Source organism: Lepisosteus oculatus, chromosome 6 (assembly GCF_040954835.1).
Source record: "Lepisosteus oculatus isolate fLepOcu1 chromosome 6, fLepOcu1.hap2, whole genome shotgun sequence".
Lineage (NCBI taxonomy): Eukaryota > Metazoa > Chordata > Actinopteri > Semionotiformes > Lepisosteidae > Lepisosteus > Lepisosteus oculatus.
Window position 1 is genome coordinate 25959777 of NC_090701.1, and position 18007 is coordinate 25977783.

General features: G+C 39.1%; 1 protein-coding gene across 1 annotated transcript; it reads right to left on the reverse strand.

Annotated features, from left to right (window-relative positions):
• Positions 1 to 6317: 6317 nt before the first annotated feature.
• asip2b (agouti signaling protein, nonagouti homolog (mouse) 2b) lies at positions 6318 to 13408 on the reverse strand. Its single transcript, XM_015354381.2, has 4 exons — positions 13329 to 13408; positions 13001 to 13167; positions 10288 to 10364; positions 6318 to 7494 (listed from the first exon to the last, which is right to left on the reverse strand). Exons 2-4 carry the CDS (start codon positions 13146 to 13148, stop codon positions 7327 to 7329), a joined length of 393 nt encoding a protein of 130 aa, XP_015209867.2. The 5' UTR covers positions 13149 to 13167; positions 13329 to 13408; the 3' UTR covers positions 6318 to 7326.
• Positions 13409 to 18007: the final 4599 nt, after the last annotated feature.

Below are 18007 nucleotides of genomic sequence, written 5' to 3' on the forward strand. Positions count from 1 at the left end.
AGTAGAATTGGAACTGGTCATCAGAATTCATGAGCTATGGTCATCATTAAGGTGTAATTTCTAAGTGAAGTGAAGCTGTATCAATGATACACTGTTATGTGAAATTATTTGCTGACAGTTACAAAGCTACTGTAATTTAAATCTGTGAAACAAGAAATCTCCTCAGCTATTTGGAACTTGTTTAGATTTAAGATAAGGATGTATTGTTGTTTTATTTTTAGGAGGAAGAGGAAATTCAAATTTACAGTATCACATATGTTCAATAGATAATTTGTCTGAAGTGTTTTCTCCCATTGTCTATAGATATGATGAAAGAGAGAAGGAACTTTAGACAATGCGGGATTCATCTTGCAAGCATTAACACTGAAATGAAATACTGACTAGTATTGCCTGTTTACAATATAAACACAGGGGAAAAAGAAAAGAACAGTTAACATGCAAGTCATTTGCTCTCTTGACACTTTATAGTGGAATTTATGAGCAAGATTTAACCAGCCTGCTACTCTTAAAAAATAATTAAGTCTCATAACTATTCATATTTTGCCACCTGTCAAACAAATGTTTGTTTGATTTCAAAACAAGCATCTTGATGGTCTTTAACAAATACCAGGAGCTATGGGGTGAACACTGCTTTCAGTATCCACCTTTCTTTTTCACATTTAAAAAAGTGCTTTAACACAGTTTGAGTTTACTCCACTGTCCAATTTTGCACACAATCAGACATGTATTAAGGTCCCCAGTTGCCATTTACACATTTATCTGTGCAGTGAACACAGGTTAAGGAGGGTAGTCACTGAGCAAGATTAAATTCCATCAGCTGCTTGTGTACAGATACCAGCTCCACAGATACCACCTGTTTCCTCCACCCAGATGGAAAGAATGCAATTTTCTTCAACTCGACAGCTAAGGAAGAGCAAAGAGTGAACTGAAAAACTGAACACAGAGAATTCATTTTGTTTCTAAAAATCATAGGGTCACAGACTTAACCTTGCGTTAATGAAATAAAAACAGTTTCCATGTATGGACTCATGCTGCTGATCACACTAGTGCACTGAAGCAAAGAGTGTGATCATTATTTGTCCTGAGTTTATCCATCCAGCCACCTACTTTCTAACCTCTTTATCTAATAGGATCTCAGGGGAGCCAGAGACAATCCCAGCAAGCAACCCACATGAACATGAGAAGAACATACAAACTCTGCATAGCTAGCTTCCCTATTTCCAGCATTGAACCCAGGGCCCCAGCATTGTGAAGCAGCAATGCTACAATGTGCCACTGAGCTGCCTTTCCTGTTTTATTTTTTGTTGTAGTTAACAGCCAGAGGATACCCAGTATCATGGGAACTGAAAGACCAAGCTTAGTGAAAACTAGCGCAACCAGGAGAGAACTGAGGCACTTTGGGAACTGTGTACTATGGGCAGGTGAAGGACCAAAGCAGCAGGGCATGACGACACTACAGCACTGAGGATGAAGCAGCAGCAAGCCGAAATAGAGAGGCTAGTTGAGGTGCACCAGCAGCATTAGGAACCACTGCTATTAAGAGGAGCAAAAAATATAATGAACAAGGAAAAAAACTACTTTTTCTTTCTGAACTATTTCTGTTTTGAAAAAAAAGATTGACTCGAGAAAAGATGTAACAACAAAACACCTGGCAGATGACATTTAATGTAGACAAGAGCAGGTTTTGCATGCAGGTAGTAAAAACAAACTAGAAATAAAAATGAGAAATACTACATGCATTATGCTTCTAATGCTTAAGCTACTCATGACAAAGTTAGGTATTTATGAAAAATGTTAGGCTACATATTTAATATTAAATGTTATGGTTAAATTGTACAATGCACTAATTAGGGCCTCATTTAGAATACTTTGTGCAATTTTGGTCACTACAAAAAAATATTTCTTGCAAAACAAATATTACTGCTGTACAATCAGTCCTGAAGAGAGCACTGAGGTACTTTCCAGGACTTAAGTGAGTGTCCTACACTGACTGAAAGAACTGAACCTTTTATTCTTGAATAGAAAAGAATATGAGGGGAACTGATACCAGTATTCAAAATCTTCAAAGGCAATGCAATGTACCGGACTACTTCAATATGAATAGTGAAACACAAACACAAGTAGAAACTATGTGAAAGTGCATTTAATACTGAGTAAAGGAGGGACTACTTCACCCAAAGGGTGGTGGGAGTATGTAACAAGTTTTCCAACAATATGGTTGAAACTTTGTCATTTTGACTTCCTTCAGGGATCAGCTGGATGAGATCATTGGATCAATTTTCTATTAACAACCAGATGGGTCAAACAGCCTCCTCTCATTTATAACCCTTCTTATGTTCTTAATTTCCAATCAGGCAATACTGAACTGTCAGCTAGAGAGCAGGAACAGACAAATAAAGGAGCTGGATTGAGACACAGTTCAGAAAATAAATATATAAAGAGTGAGCAAACACCTTCTGAAAGGGACAGTTCTCAGCTTTCTTCTGTGACCATCAACGGCAGAGCAGACCAAATTGTTATTAGAAACTCATATCTGGGAGCACTACCCCATACCTGAGGGTTATGACTCTGAGAAACTAGAAAACAACAGCTTAATCTGTCCAGTTTACAGGAGCTACTCCATTGCTACTGTCAGATTTTATTTTCAATAAATATTACTTCCTATTCTAAGGTTTATTTTCTAATAATTTGGAAGAAACTTCCACTTCTAACTTAACTGATGGATAAAGGTGTAACTCTTAAGAATAAACATAACACGTCCTGAATTCACCTCAAACTATGTGAGAAGGAATTGTCTTAATTAAGTTTCAATGAGTCAATTATTATCATAAGACAATCTTTCGCAAAGTATTTGTCAGGATAGGCAGCACAGGGTGGTATACCTGGCTCAAGAACATAAGACATGTTACAAACAAGAGGTTTTAGCTTAAAAATCATAGTTGGGTATCTTGTCCCACACTACCACAACCTTTTGTGTAAAGAAGAGTGGTAGGTCACCCTGCAGGAAAGGCAAACAATGAAAATAATAAATGATAGCATGAAATTAATGTCATTATATGAACAATACACATATTTAAATACATTAAGGCATGGGTGAAATAACTAACAACTACATCATTTCACACACCAATTGTAATACGTTAGGGCACAAACAGAAATAATTAGGGGGTGTTTTATAATATAAAACTCAAAATGCATCCATCCATTTTCTAACCACATTATCCACTACCATGTTGCTGGGAAGCCTGAGCTTATCCTATTAAGCAATGGACATAAAGCGGCATGCACCCTGGACAGGAAGACAGTCCAACGCAGCGCACACACAGACACAGACACTCACATTCACACTAGGGACAGTTTTTCCAGAAGCCAATTAACCTACCAATACTGTATGTCTTTGGACTGTGGGGGGGAACTGGACCTGGAGGAAACTCACATAAACACAGGAAGAACAGAAAATCTGCACGCATAGCACCACAGGCCCAAAATTGAACACAGGACTCCAGCACTGCGAGGCAACGATGTTAAGTGTGCTGCCCAAAAATCCTGGCACCCATTTAAAATATTGTAACAGATAAGGCATCTACTGTATAGTTAGGAATGAAAACAGACCAAGTGGGCTCTGTAATGTCTTTATTTCTTTGGAAGTGTGATATTTGTGTAACAAATATGAAACAAACGTAGAATACAAATAAATATTTACAAACTAAAACATTAACACTCAAAATATTATTTACAGATTATTTAAAAAGACTGTGGGATCTAGAGTCAAGGCTTTATGAAGGCTGAAGCTACCCTTAATTCACAGCTGTCATGGCAGCCAGTCATCAGAGATCGACCCACAAACGAGCTAATCACAACAAGCGATGCTGCTTGTTAAACCATCACCACCCTCTGTACTGTTCTGCACTCAGCTCTATTTAAACCCGAAACTTGCTACTCGCTTCTCAGTATTGATTTCTCTCCTAGAGAACTCCTTCCTCATCCCTTTTTGAGAATCTTTTTTGTACAACCACATTCAGCTTTTTGAACTTACCTTTGCTCTTGACCACAGACTCGCCTGTTGATTCGGATTGGACACCTGTGCTGTTTCTGCCTCTACTCTCTCTCTTGTCTGCATAGGATCCTTTTACTTCTTCACTTGGATTCCTTACAATAGCTCCCTCAAAGATAGATCATCCTTAGTGCAAACAAGTATTTTAAAGAGGTATCGCTTAGTACTGTATGTCACAGTCAGAATTTAAATTGCCATGTGCCGTTAGCATTCATTTTAATTATGCCAGGCTGCAGACGTTAGTTCTTCACCCTATTGATTAAGGCATTCAAATGTTATTATTTTTATTTTCTATTCATAGATGCTCTGATCATACCCAATAAGAAGCAAGAAATTCATTAGAATGAATGCAAATATAAAGCTAGGGTTAATTTTCTTACCTGCTCTTCATGTATCTTATCATGGGCAAATGGAGACTCCTACAAACCCGTGCAGGCCTTCTGGTTATAAGACCCTCTCATAGATGTGTTAATGTGTTTCTTATCTCTGCAGTGGACAGGGAATAAATCAGAAAGGCTCTGCAGTTTAATTGTGCATGATATTTAATTTTTTAATTAGCTGAAGACCACATCTTTACTAGAACACAGGCAACAAATAACATATTATAATAAAAATAACAACAAAATTGATGATAAAAGTAATACTAAATCATACCATTAAAAGAAAATAAAACATAGTCAAAAACAATACAGTAAAAAATGTATGATAAAGGGAAACAAAAACAGATAAGGGAAGAAAGAAAAAGCAGCAATGATGTATGGCAAATATATTAAAATGGAAAATATGACAGAAGTAAAATGTTTATCAGTATCCAGTGTTTCCTTGATCTCATTACCCAACTTCAAAGTGTGTAAGACTCCTGCAATGGCCTCGACACAGGCTGCAGATTGACCCCATTTAGCAGTCACAGGAAACCCATATATTATAGCTTCGTGGCATAATCCCACAGACCACGAATGTCAGTCTCCTCCACACAGTGTGCTATGTGTGTCCCTTGCATAAGACAAAATACAGCACACAATATTAAACCAGTGTTACAGAATTGTTAGCTTTCTTCTGGACTCTCGTGACATATACAGATCAGAAGTTAGATGAGTTGAATTTAAATATAAATCAAGACACAGAGAAATAAATACATGCTTTTGTATACAGCAGGTTAGACTACTGCAATGCCCTACTATCAGGGAGCACCCACCACTCTTTCAACACCTTACAGCGAATTCATAATGCAGCAGCTAGAATTGTTACTAGGAGCAGAAAGTACGACTATACTTAGCTCTCTTCATTGGCTTCCTGTCAGGAACAGGGTGGACTTTAAAATCTTTCTACTTACTTATAAGGCTCTCAGAGGTCAGGCACCTGTCTATGTAATGGAATTGATTAATGTATATCATCCAAGTCACCTGCTTAGATCACAGAATGCAGGTCTTCTTCATATTCCACACATTAATAAAAAAACAGTTGGTGATAAAGCCTTTAGTTACAGGGCCCTTACTTTATGGAACAGTCTCCCACCCCATGTTCGGGATCCCGAGTCAATCTTAGTATTATAATCCAGACTGCAAACCTATTACTTCAGCCTAGCCTACTCACACCTAACATTATAGTCTGCTGCAACCATGGCTGCTGGTGCTGCTGTACATGCCATTGTGTATCTCTGTGTTGGCCCACCAGGTAGATAAATCTGTTCTGACCAAACTATCCTATTCTCCTCCCCACATGTCCGGATGGCGCCCGGGCAGGGCACCATCTGAGTTGGATGCTGCATCACTGCCATGGATCCACGAGGGACATTGTGAATATAGCTATCGTTTAGGAGGATTTTGCTGGACTACAGAGATCCGCATGGAGTACTGACATACAGAAGACATGATGGATGGAATAATACCCTTATTCATTTATTTCTTTTTTTAATTGTATAATGTTAGCATGCCCAAAGTGGTTGGGCAGCCAGTTGACCTTGGACCCCTAGAGGTTTTTTATTTCCTTACTAAGGAGTTTTTGGTTCCTCTCCTGTATTGTCTTCTGGTCTTTTCTGTCTTGTTCTGCCTTGGGGCAACCTTGTTTTGAAAGGCACTATATAAAAATGAATTGAATTAAATTTGACATGGAACATCTGTTACAAGAAACAAAAGAAATAAGCAAGGAGTGATTATGTGTACAGATTAAACTAATGATACAATGATTCTATTAAAATGTTGTTTTCATATTAACTTAAACCCAGAATAAATGATAAATATTTCAGGCAGTTCACTTTTATTTGCATTTATTTTTTGCTTACTAAAATGTAAATTTATTAAAATTTGTTTTTTAAATGGTTGCACAATATTTCAATTAAGCAATCATATCAGTAATCTGATATAGATTGCACAAAAAATGGAAGATTCGCTGAATGTTTCCTGGACTTGGATCAGCTTTTGGACTTTGGTAAAATGGCATCTCTGTGACGTCAATGAGGTCATAAACCACTTGACTTGGGGCTAAACTGAGGAAACTGGCTCTTTGACCGGGAATAGCTGCTTGAAACACCCCTTCTTATTCCCCACCGTGGAGCGGGAACGTTCATTTGATCACAGAAATATGTGTGCAATAAGATCCATTACAAGAAGAGTCATTGAGGGATGTGTTCGAGGTAAGCAGTGTCACTGAGGGATGTATTCAGTGTAAGCAGTGAGCGATGTGTTCAGTGTGAGTAGTGTCACTGGGAGATGTGTTCAGTGGTTAGAGATTCAAACAATTTTCATGTTTGAAAAGTTTATTCTGTTATTAAAGATCATGTGAAATCAGCAATAACCACATACGTAATATACAAGGACACAGCTACACATTTTCAGCACGTTATTACAGTACAGGAGCCCTGTTATGACACTTTAATTGATGTTTGTTTAGTTGTGTTAAATAGGCTGACCAGAGTAACCATGACAATAATGAAATATACAAACCTCTCCACAGGTCAAGAGACTGCTCTGGAGAACTCTTCTGAAGAGCTATTGTCTTACACTTAACCTATCAGCCTCCAGCATCCAGAGAATACAGAACTACTGCAGCTGTCAGGCATCAGGCCCCCTGATCTAGCAGAATGCCACTGAAATGATACAAAAACGCAGCTGTTTTACCACACACCCTGCAATACACAGATGGTTGTGAAATTCAATTACATCACTGTCCTCTCTCTGGGAACAAAGCTGCAGTTCAGAACAAACAGAACATAGAACTTATGACCACTTATGGCGATTAACAGAGATGTTCCAGTTTGCTCTGGCATCTGGTCACTAGGTCTTCTTCTGGCAGTGGCGGTTCAGCCGTCTGCAGTAGCAGATAGCGTTGAAGAATCGGCAGTGGCAGGACGCACACGGATCACAGCACAGGGAGTGAAAGATGCAGCTCTCCATGACACGGGAGCATCTTCGACTCGGGGGCTCCGGAGCCTGCTTTTGTTTCTAAAATGGAAAAAAAAATATTTCAGTGCTTAAAGGCAGAGAACTGAGACCCAGGTATATACAGTATATATACTCTTGTAATTGAAGAAAACACCAAGAGGTAAAGACTGAGTCAGATCTACTGACAGGAAAATTAAAGACTAGAAAATATTAGACCATATTAGAAAAATAATGTGATAATTATAAAGTCATTTTAATAACCATCTGTCCAATAGAAGCTCACAGTAAGTTGGGGTAAACCTAACCCAGCGGGCAATGAGTTCAAGGCAAGATAGACCATGGATGCGACACCAAAAGCCTCCCCAGGCCAGAATTAAACTCAGCATTCAGAGCCCAGGAGAAGAGCTGCGAGGCAGCAGTGCTGACAACCAAGTCCCTGTGTAGCTCATTATGAGGTAATTTTATGCTAAATTGATCTAAAAGAAAAAGCTCTGTTTCAATCCATTTTTATTCTGAATGAAATTAAGTGAGACAAATTCAATATTTTGTAATTACTGTTTGAGTAAATCATTAAGTGATTGTAATCTGATCTGATTGCTTCAGGCGTCCTTTTATTAACTTAAAGCAGGAGAACAGCAGACAAAGCTTAAATTCAATTTAGAATTTAGACTATTTTTCTGTGTCTCATGTATTCAGCTGGGGATGTTGCTGAATCACAGAATGAAGTCTTAAAATCCTGTTGGATAAGGGCTCTCAAGTGCCTCATCAAGTAAGGTCTGGGGGGAGGGAATTCCCCAAGCAGTGCCACTAGGGCTGGGACTGGAGTCAGTCACTGCTTTCTTGTGTCCCCACACCATGTGAGCTGGTCTCCATGTTATTCCATCAGAGGAATCAGTCTGGAGCGGAGAAGCCAGTTATATTCCAGGGCTCCAGGGATGGTCCTACTGACAGGCTGAAGGAAGTGAATGCCTTTAGTCATGAACAAAAGAGTATGAGGGAACCTAATGTAACTATACAAAATCCTCAAAAGCATCAAAGTGGGCTTCATCAGAATCAATAGTGAAACACGAACCAGAGAAACTCTGTGGGAAGTGCATTTAAAACTGAGAACAGAAGGCAGTTCTTAACTCAAAGAGTTGTGGGAGTGTGGAACAAGCTACCCAGCCATGCTGTTGAGGCCAATACCCTGGCTTCTTTCAAGGAAAAGCTGGTTGAATATGGATCCCTGGATCAATAAGTCACTAATTACCAAATAAGATAGATGGTTCTCAACTGATGTTTGGGAAAGATGACAGCAACATAACCTCTTATCCCCACAGTTTTAAATTGTAAGCATTCATTTCTCAGAGCAGTATGCAAAGCTCTTTTCATTTCGAGTTTCACCCTGTGTATCTCTCCTCTGCCTCCACCTTGGTCGCTCCTCTCTACATTGAGGTCCTTGTCCTATAGCCAAGGGGCTGGCCTTCAGCAAAGAAGGTTCAGCTAAATATCACTTTGCCTAAATACCCAATAAACATCATCAAACACATCTAAGCTTGGGTCATTATTTCATAGCTGTGAAGAATGTTTCTCTCATGGAAACACATGGGGGTAAAGAATGCAGAAAGTCTCCTATTCTCATCCTGGTACAAGGGTGGCTGTAAGAAGCTCTAATGAATAACGCTCCCAAGTGGGTCAGCTGCTCAAGGTGCCTAGGCCGAGCTCTGTTATACAGTGTTGTGTTTAATCTGGGGGCATATCAATACCCAGCTGTGACTGGCTGGGTGGTTTAAATATAGCTTACAATTTTCATCACTACATGTTGTGTACCAGCTCATACCTGGAGCAAACCCCAGGCAGGTCACCTCATGTTTTTTAAGGAAACCAGGTTGTGTTACTCTTGAGGTGCTACATATAGAATACGTTATCTGTATTATACTATTCAGGGACTAAAACACTTTCAAAACAGAAAAAAAGTATTGTCTTCAACCAAAACCCTACATAAAATGGTTCAAAAACAGACACTAGGTTTACTGTTCATTGCTCATTGAAGGGCATTATAACAATAGCACAAATATAATTTGAATTTATGCAAAAGTCAGTTTCCTGTCCCATGTGTCAGGTTACTTTCTCATCTCCTTGAGTCAGTGGAGTTGGCTAATTCCAATTCATAGAGAATTACATTTCAACAAACATTTCATTTCTGGAAAATGACGTAAGCAGACCTGTAGCCTGTGGGCAGATAAGACTGTTTTCCACAAATCTGCTAAATTGCAATTACTGGGCTTCCAAGTGCTGCTCTGTAATACTGTTCAATCCTCAAAAGAAATGTGACCCAAGTTACAGCTACAAAACAGCCAACAGCTTAAGGCAATAACAGAGCGATAAGGCTCTGTCACAATATCGACTTTTTCTTACAGAAACTTTCTTAATCCTACAAATACGAACCAACAGTTTTCTCTCTGATTAGAAAAGCACTAATCAGTGAAGGAAAAGAAAACTCTTGATTACTGGCGGCTATCGGTCTGGTACCCAACTGAGCAAGCAATCCAATTTGAGGTCAGGCATTGAGTACTTAAGAAGAGCAGAAGAACTTTGGAGTGGCTCAGGAAGGGTGAGCTCTACTGCAGTTAATTGCTTTTTTCGGGAAATGTCAATACCCATGATTTTTTTTTTTTTAAAAACTCCACACTAGCTCAAAATAAGCTGACAGCCTGATGAGGTTCTTTTGTCATTATTCACTGCTGCTATTACATTGCAAAGAATTACACATAAGGCACAAAATCAACAATGTGGCTTGAGACCGCAGATCCAGATCTTTTTGTGAACCTTGACAATTACAAAAAAGAGCAGTAAAGTCAACATATCACTCACCAGTGCACGGAGTATCTGCTGTTCCTTAACTGCTCTTCTGGCAAATACAGTCTTAGGTTTTCCCTGGTTCCAAACTCCTGTAAGGAAAGAGTTTTATGGCAATTACTGTTTATGTTAACAGTCTGCTTTATACTATAACTTTTAACATTTTCTTTTTTAATTTAACAGGATTTATGTATTTATCATTTAAATATATTTGAAATAATTGTAGTTAAAAGAAAATTTCAAATCAGATATTTTCTACAGTATATTTATATTATATATACTGTATATAGCTTTTTTATACTTTTAACAGCTCTCTCATACCCATCAATTCCAATCCATCAGGAATGCCACAAGCTAACTGGATAGATACACAATGAAGTGGGATCACTGGGCTGGGAGCTTATTGGCTGAGATGAGGCAATAGGGATTATTAATGTTATACTTCCTGGAATCGTATACATTACATTTTGAAGAATTTTATACCCAGATAAAATTTAGTTATTTTAGTAATTTAGTTATTCATTCATTGAAATACAAAGCTATGTAGCTATATTTGTGCTATTTTTCATAAGTCAGGAACCTAACAGGAAATGATCTCAAAAAGATGAAACCTTTACACAAATACTGAAAATTTTGAAATGGTCAAATTAAGCATTACACCATTGCAATGAAAATAGATGTCATTAAGTTCATTTAGATCTGATTATACTGTACATCCTAGAGTAAAGCTTTAAATAAATTTGTAACATTCTTTCATTTATCTTTTTGTGCTTGTGAAAGGCTTCAGAAGGTGAAGAACAGAGTTTAGGTTTGGAGTTTTACTTGAATTTCAAAGTCTGGAGTGTACATGAGAAAAAAAAGTCAGTACATATGCATTATGTTGTAAAACAAAAAATAGACTCGCTTTTTCTCTTTCATTGATAAAATGGGGAAAAAATCACCGAAATTATGGGTCTATAACGACACATAGTGTTGTTTCCTAATACACTTAAACATTTAAAAGAACAACTAGCAATCAAAAGGCTGCAAGTTTTTCATCCAACAAAAGTACAAGAGGTCAGCACCAAGAATTATAATAGCCTGCTTTGCGCTGTGTACTTATCAGAATGCTGATTTTTGATGTGCCAAAGACAACGGAAGAAAATTCTGCAATGGAAATAATCCAGACACTACATTCTCCGACTCAGAAGTGCAAGACAACGTAAATTCTGATCAAAGAGAGGACTAAAGCCTGGTTAAGCTCCGGTGAATTCGGAGTTGAATCTGGTTATAAATACAGCATTCCTGTAACGAGGATTATCACTGGAGTGAAGAGTTTACCTTACATGGACATTCTTAAGGAGAAATGTTAAAGTGGGATGAAGGAATGTTTCGCGAAGAGTAGATATTTAAAACCAAGAAACTGACTGGGATGTTCAGCTTCACTGTCGACGGGAGAGGGCATCACCTGAAAATAAAATTGAAGTTCTTTTCTTATCCGCAGAGCGGTGTGTGCCTGGAACAAATCACTAAGACACGCACACACTCCCTACTCTTTAGCAAGTTTGCGGGTTCAATTCGTTACATATAAATTAAGCAGATTCCTTGATTCTAAACTATAATTCTGAAACCTGAGTATTCAGGGATGCTGCCCGTCAAAACATCAAAAAACGAGGGCTTGAGGACAAAACGCAACCTGGACAACTACGCTTCGGCTATTACAGACAGGAAAGTACAGAGCAGGAGAAAAGTTCCCTCTTCTTTGTCCTGAAGAATAACGTTAAGATATTGTGAACCTTCAATTCTCCTTTGCTTTCAGCAAACAGAGCAGAAAATACGCCGTACCTCTTAAGCTTCCGTCCACCGGTAAAAGTACGTCGAAGCCTTCATTTTAATTTCACACTGCAGTACTTATTTGTTACACTTCCGAAGTTCACAAATACCACACAGCTTTCAGGATGACAACCGAAGATGCTCCCCCTCCCAAAAAAAAGGTGTTCGGTATTATTCTTGAATACGCAACAATATGTTTTGCACTTTTACATAATTCCCCAAATATTTCTTTCCCTATGGGGACAATAGCATTATTTGCGTCAGAACTGCTCAGTGTAGTTCGATTTCAATATTCGGCTTTTATCAAACTGTTCCGTTATACTGCTGGTAAAAAACCAACAAGACTGATACAGTAGGCGTAGCACTGGACAACACTGGATAACGTAATTATTAATACCTATATGCAGGTACTGGTTTGCTAAATTTGTCTTAGTTATTAGTTATGAACGAATACAATTTTAAAATAAGTTGTTTTTTTTATTTTGAAGAGCCAAACATGTTTACAGCTTTATTTGTCACGATATGTAAACGTTTAACTATAATAATAACGTGTATATAGTATGATGCCAATTATCTTTTAAAAATCTATTTAAAAGAGGAAATATCTTCTTTAATTGAAAGTACCATGGCAAGTATTTATAATATAATCGAATTAAATTAAAATCTAAAAAATACTAAATAGCAATCAATACGTGTTGTGATGAGACATTAACTGAAAATAATTCTGAAATACAATGGTACCTCGTATTGTAGTTAAAAACAATCCATTTGAAATTTTCTCAGATAAAACAAGAACATATTGTAATAAATGCAAATAGTACCAGTTACATTTTAACTGCATTTTAGTGAAAGTATCTATTTTACAAGAATAACAAAATAACATTTAATTTCCCAGGCAGCTCTCGAACAGTCTAACCTGTTTCGACGGAGTATTGGTCTTCGCTCATCAAGTTCATTTCAGCCCTGTCGGAAATATTTCGCTTCTCTGGATCCTTGATGTCGAACAGTGAATGCACAGCGGCTGCATGGATCAGACACGCGCAGACCAAAAACCTTCTGAACATCTCGGGGCTGTCAGACCACCTGAGCCACAAAAAAAGCAAGAAGACAAGAGGTAGCCACAATACAAGTTCAAGCCAATAGAATCTGAACGATTATGTTTAACAAATGGAATAATGTAAAATAGGTAATAGGTGATTATTTTACAGTCAAATGTTGCAAATGTTTACAGTCCAATGACTTACTTCAAATCGAAAAAAATCAGAAAATCAGCGTGCTGTCTTCCCCAAGTTGACTGTCAATACTATCCCAAACCCAAAGCGCACACCGCCCACATCTTATATGATTGGGTATCCGGAAACTATGACTCTCTAATTGGCTGTTGGTCGATTGTGGCCTATTGCATAAAATAAAATCATGCACTGTACTGTATTTCAAGACATTATATAATAGTACAATTTGAATTATGGAGTATAGATCCTTATCTCATACAGTATGTGCATTACATAATGTTTTATTAACATGCGGCACTGTGAATGTTTTGATCAGAGGTCAGGTGGTGGAGTCTCATGGTGGAGAAGATTAGTGGCCTATGACTGTCACGGATGTTGGAAGGGATGAACCGTGGAAAGGCAGGAGAGCGGAAAAAGACCCATATGCGTAACGGCGGAATGGGGGATTAGCCCGGGCTCAGCAGTTCAGGAGTCATATAGAAACCAATGCCCTCAGGCAGTGGACGTGGGGCGACCTGTTAGGCGGGTCTCAGGACATCTGAACCTCAATGCTGAGCAAAGGTGAATGAGAGACCTGGAAATATATAGCCCCAGAGAGAGAGACACCAGAAGGACAGCTAAGCACAGGAAACTAGGGACAGAACAGAGTAGGTGCGCCCTCTGGCGCAGACGGCAGGACAGTACCCCCACTTCATGGGCGGCTCCTGACGCCCATACAAATAAGTGAGCTGCACAGCACTGGGGGGAGGAAAAACATTTAACTGAAAGGAAACCTCCGGGAGTACATGGCTGAGAGCTGCCCCCTCCTCCAGGGTAAAAACCTTTATTGGGTAGAGGGAGGGGGGGTCAGGTAGAGCTCCGGAGACTTAAAACAAAAAAAGACAAGTACACAAGCACAAACCACAACAAAGATAAACCTGGGAAACCAGGGAAACAAATCACAAAAAACAGACAGGAACCAAAAGTTCCAAGACACATGGGACAGGGGGACCATAGAGAAGGGGGAACCAGGAAGTGAAAAATCAAAACACCAAGCAAAAAAAAACAAAAATAAAAACACAAAAACCCGGGGAAAATACCACAGACTGGGCAATAGGTATGTTCACATTCTATCACTGATATTGGAGTGGACAACCCGAGGGAAGCCAGGCCGCAGCCCGCTCACAGGCACGAATGACCGGAGTGATATCCAGCAATAAGAATGGAGGAACGACAAAAAGTCTCACCAAACTAAAGCTGATATCGGCAGAAGACAACCCGAGGAAAGCCAGGCCGCAGCCTGCTCACAGGCACGGATGTCAGGAAGGTCATATCCAGCAATTAGAACGGGAGAGGGAAAAAAAGCTCACCACCCTATCGCTGATATCGGAGTGGACAACCAGAGGAAAGCCAGGCACACGGCCCGCTCACAGGCACAGATGACCGGAGTGATATCCAGCGATGAGGACAGGAGGGCCAGCTTACCCCGCTCACAGGCACAGGAGTCGGAAAAAGCATCCCGCGATTAGAATAGGAGAGCTGAGAGAAAATAAAAGCCCAGGGAAAAAACAAAAAAGCGCCAAAGGGGCTCAGCATTCTGTCACGGATGTCGGAAGGGACGAACCGTAGAGGGGCAGGAGAGCGGAAAAAGACCCATATGCACTACGGCGGAACGGGGGATCCTTATCTCATATGTGCATTACATACAGTAATGTTTTATTAACATGCAGCACTGTGAATGTTTTGATCAGAGGTCAGGTGGTGGAGTCTCATGGTGGAGAAGATTAGTGACCTATGACTGTCACGGATGTTGGAAGGGATGAACCGTGGAAAGGCAGGGGAGCGGAAAAAGACCCATATGCGTAACGGCGGAATGTTGGATTAGCCCTGGCTCAGCAGTTCAGGAGTCATATAGAAACCAATGCCCTCAGGCAGCAGACGTGGGGCGACCTGGATGCTAGGCAGGTCTCAGGACATCCAAACATCAATGCTGAGCGAAGGTGAATGACAGACCCGGAAATATATAGCCCCAGAGGGAGAGACACTCGAAGGACAGCTAAGCACAGGAAACTAGGGACAGGACGGAGTAGGAGCGCCCTCTGGCTGCAGAGGACATAACAATGACTGGTTTGTTGTGCTAATTGATATATACAGTATGTTGGTGGGAGTCTGGAGATGCTAAGGCACTTTTTTTAAACTGATCCTCCAGGAATCTTTAACAAATTAAATTAGTTTTGCAATTTCACATGTGCAGTCACACAAGGTATCCTAGTGAAAACGCAGGAATAATACAATCCTTTGTTTGCAAATTCTTTGTGTGCTGGGTGTCCCTTTCAGGACATGATCATGACAATGACAAACTCAACTGTTCCAGGGGACTGTGTTCTGCTGTGAGAGACTTCTGCACTGCTCAGGTTCCAAGGTTGATATCATGTTCATTACCTTAATGAACTACACATTTAGTTGAATGACCACTTTGTGTAATAATAGCGGTTTGTATGATTTTACAACACATACACCCATCTCTGTAAAGTCCCTCTGTCAAGCAGTGAATGTCAAGTAAAGATTCAACTATGAAGACCAAGGATCTTTCAAACTGGGGAGGGAAGCCACTGTGAGGCCAACGGCGACTTGGAAAGAGCTACAGAGTTCAATGGCTGGGATGGGAGAAAATGTACATCAGTTAACACTATCCTGGCTACTCTAGAAAGCAGGCCTGTGTGATTGAGTGGCAAACGTATCTCATATACCCTGTGGAGTTTACAAAATATATCTGGGTGATCCCGAAAAAATGTGGCAAAAACTGTTGTGGCCAGATTAGATAAAATTTGAACTTTTAAATCTAAATGCGAAGTGTTGCGTTTGCTGCTTACAAAATATACAATAGCACATCTCTAAGTCATTCCTGTTGTCAAGCATGTATGAGGTTGCTTTCTCCTAAGCAGGGACTGGAAGGCCTGTTACAGAGGAAAGAAAGAAAGAATAAAAAAGTAAATATCAACAGACCCAAAGTCCTGACTTGAATTCTACTGTGAACTTATGAAAAGACTTGTAACATGTCCTATCCTTAGACGTCTCAAGTTTGAGCATTCTGGTTTTGAATAAATTATTAAGTGTAAACAATGTTATTTGCATCATTTTGCAATTTCACATAAAGGGACATCATAGGAAGAGTCTAAATAGTTTTGGAACGCAATGTAATCTTATTTGTTTCTATTGTTATTTTCACAACTAAAAAATGTTCATTGGTGGGACAGAAACAGCCAATGGTACTGATAACCTTTGAAAGCAGCCCTGAGTACATTTATTTACTGTATGCTTTCTTTTTTTTGTTGTACACAAATAAGACATGATTCTTTTCAGAATATGAATATGAGAATATGAGAATATGAAGGGATTTGATACAAATATTCAACATCCTGAAAGGTAATGGGAAAGTCAAGCCAATGGGTTACCACCTGCTTAGCTGTGAAACAAGACCCGTCAGGGTGGGTTGTCATAGCTGTCAAAGTTGTGGGCAACTGGCACCCATTGAATTAGCACCAACACCCCCAATCTCTTTCTGGCAAGCTAAATGGTTGGTAAAACATTTGACCCATTTTTCTCTATTTTTTAAGCTTTAGTTTAAAAAACAAGGTTTAATTATTTGCTTTGTACACAACAGATGGATAATATTTTAATTCAGTCCAAATTCAAATAAAACATACAATTGAGAATGTTAATTATATTTTTTATTACAAATCCAAAATTCATTCATTATCTTGCTTTAACTGCTACTACCACCACACCCAATCTAGAAACAACTAAGAAAATTCCCCAATGAACTTTAACCTGTATTTACAAAATACAAAATAAGAAACACTCTGTGCTCCTAAAACAGGATTTTTCTTGCCTTGCGTTTTGAATATTGAGTCACTAGATCTTTTATATTCAGTTTTCCAGCTATTTCATGCTCTGTTGACATGGTGACAAGAAGTTCACCAAGTTTCTCTTGCACCACTGTTTAACACACGTTTTTATCAACTACAGCTTCTCACTCTCTCAACTAGCTACGGAAACTGACTAAAAGTTAAAAGAATGTACAATATAGAGCTATAAAACTGTTAGGAAAATTGTCTGCACAGAACAAGGTCCAAACACCTGGTGCTTCTTTCTGTCTCCTTTCCCTGAACTATCTCTCCTGGGTGTTTTTGTGCTGTGTTCTCTGTGATAAATGTTTTTTTTTTCATTATGTTTAAGCAGAGCAGAAGTTACCATTTCATTCTCTGTCTCTCAGGTCCCACCAACGGCTATATAAATAGTTCAGTTTCTACCCATTGTTTTTTTAATTTTATTTTATCATGTCTTACAGTAAGTTGAGTCAATATTATCAAATGCATCTTGGTAATTAAATACCATGGAGTTTTATGGACCTTATATACATGCAATGAAATATCTTACATCTTACAAGAATGAATATAAGCTATATCACTCTACAGCTCACAACTGGTAACCCACTGAAGCTCAGTAACTATGAGCCTGATCAGTACCTGGATGTGAGACCTCCTGGGAAAAACTAAGGTTGCTGCTGGAAGAGGTGTCAGTGGGACCAGTAGGGAGTGCTCACCCTGTGGTCTGTGTGGGTCCTAATGCCCCAGTATAGTGATGTGGACTCTATACTCAACCTTTGGATGAGACATAAAATTGAGATCCTAACTCTATGTAGTCAATAT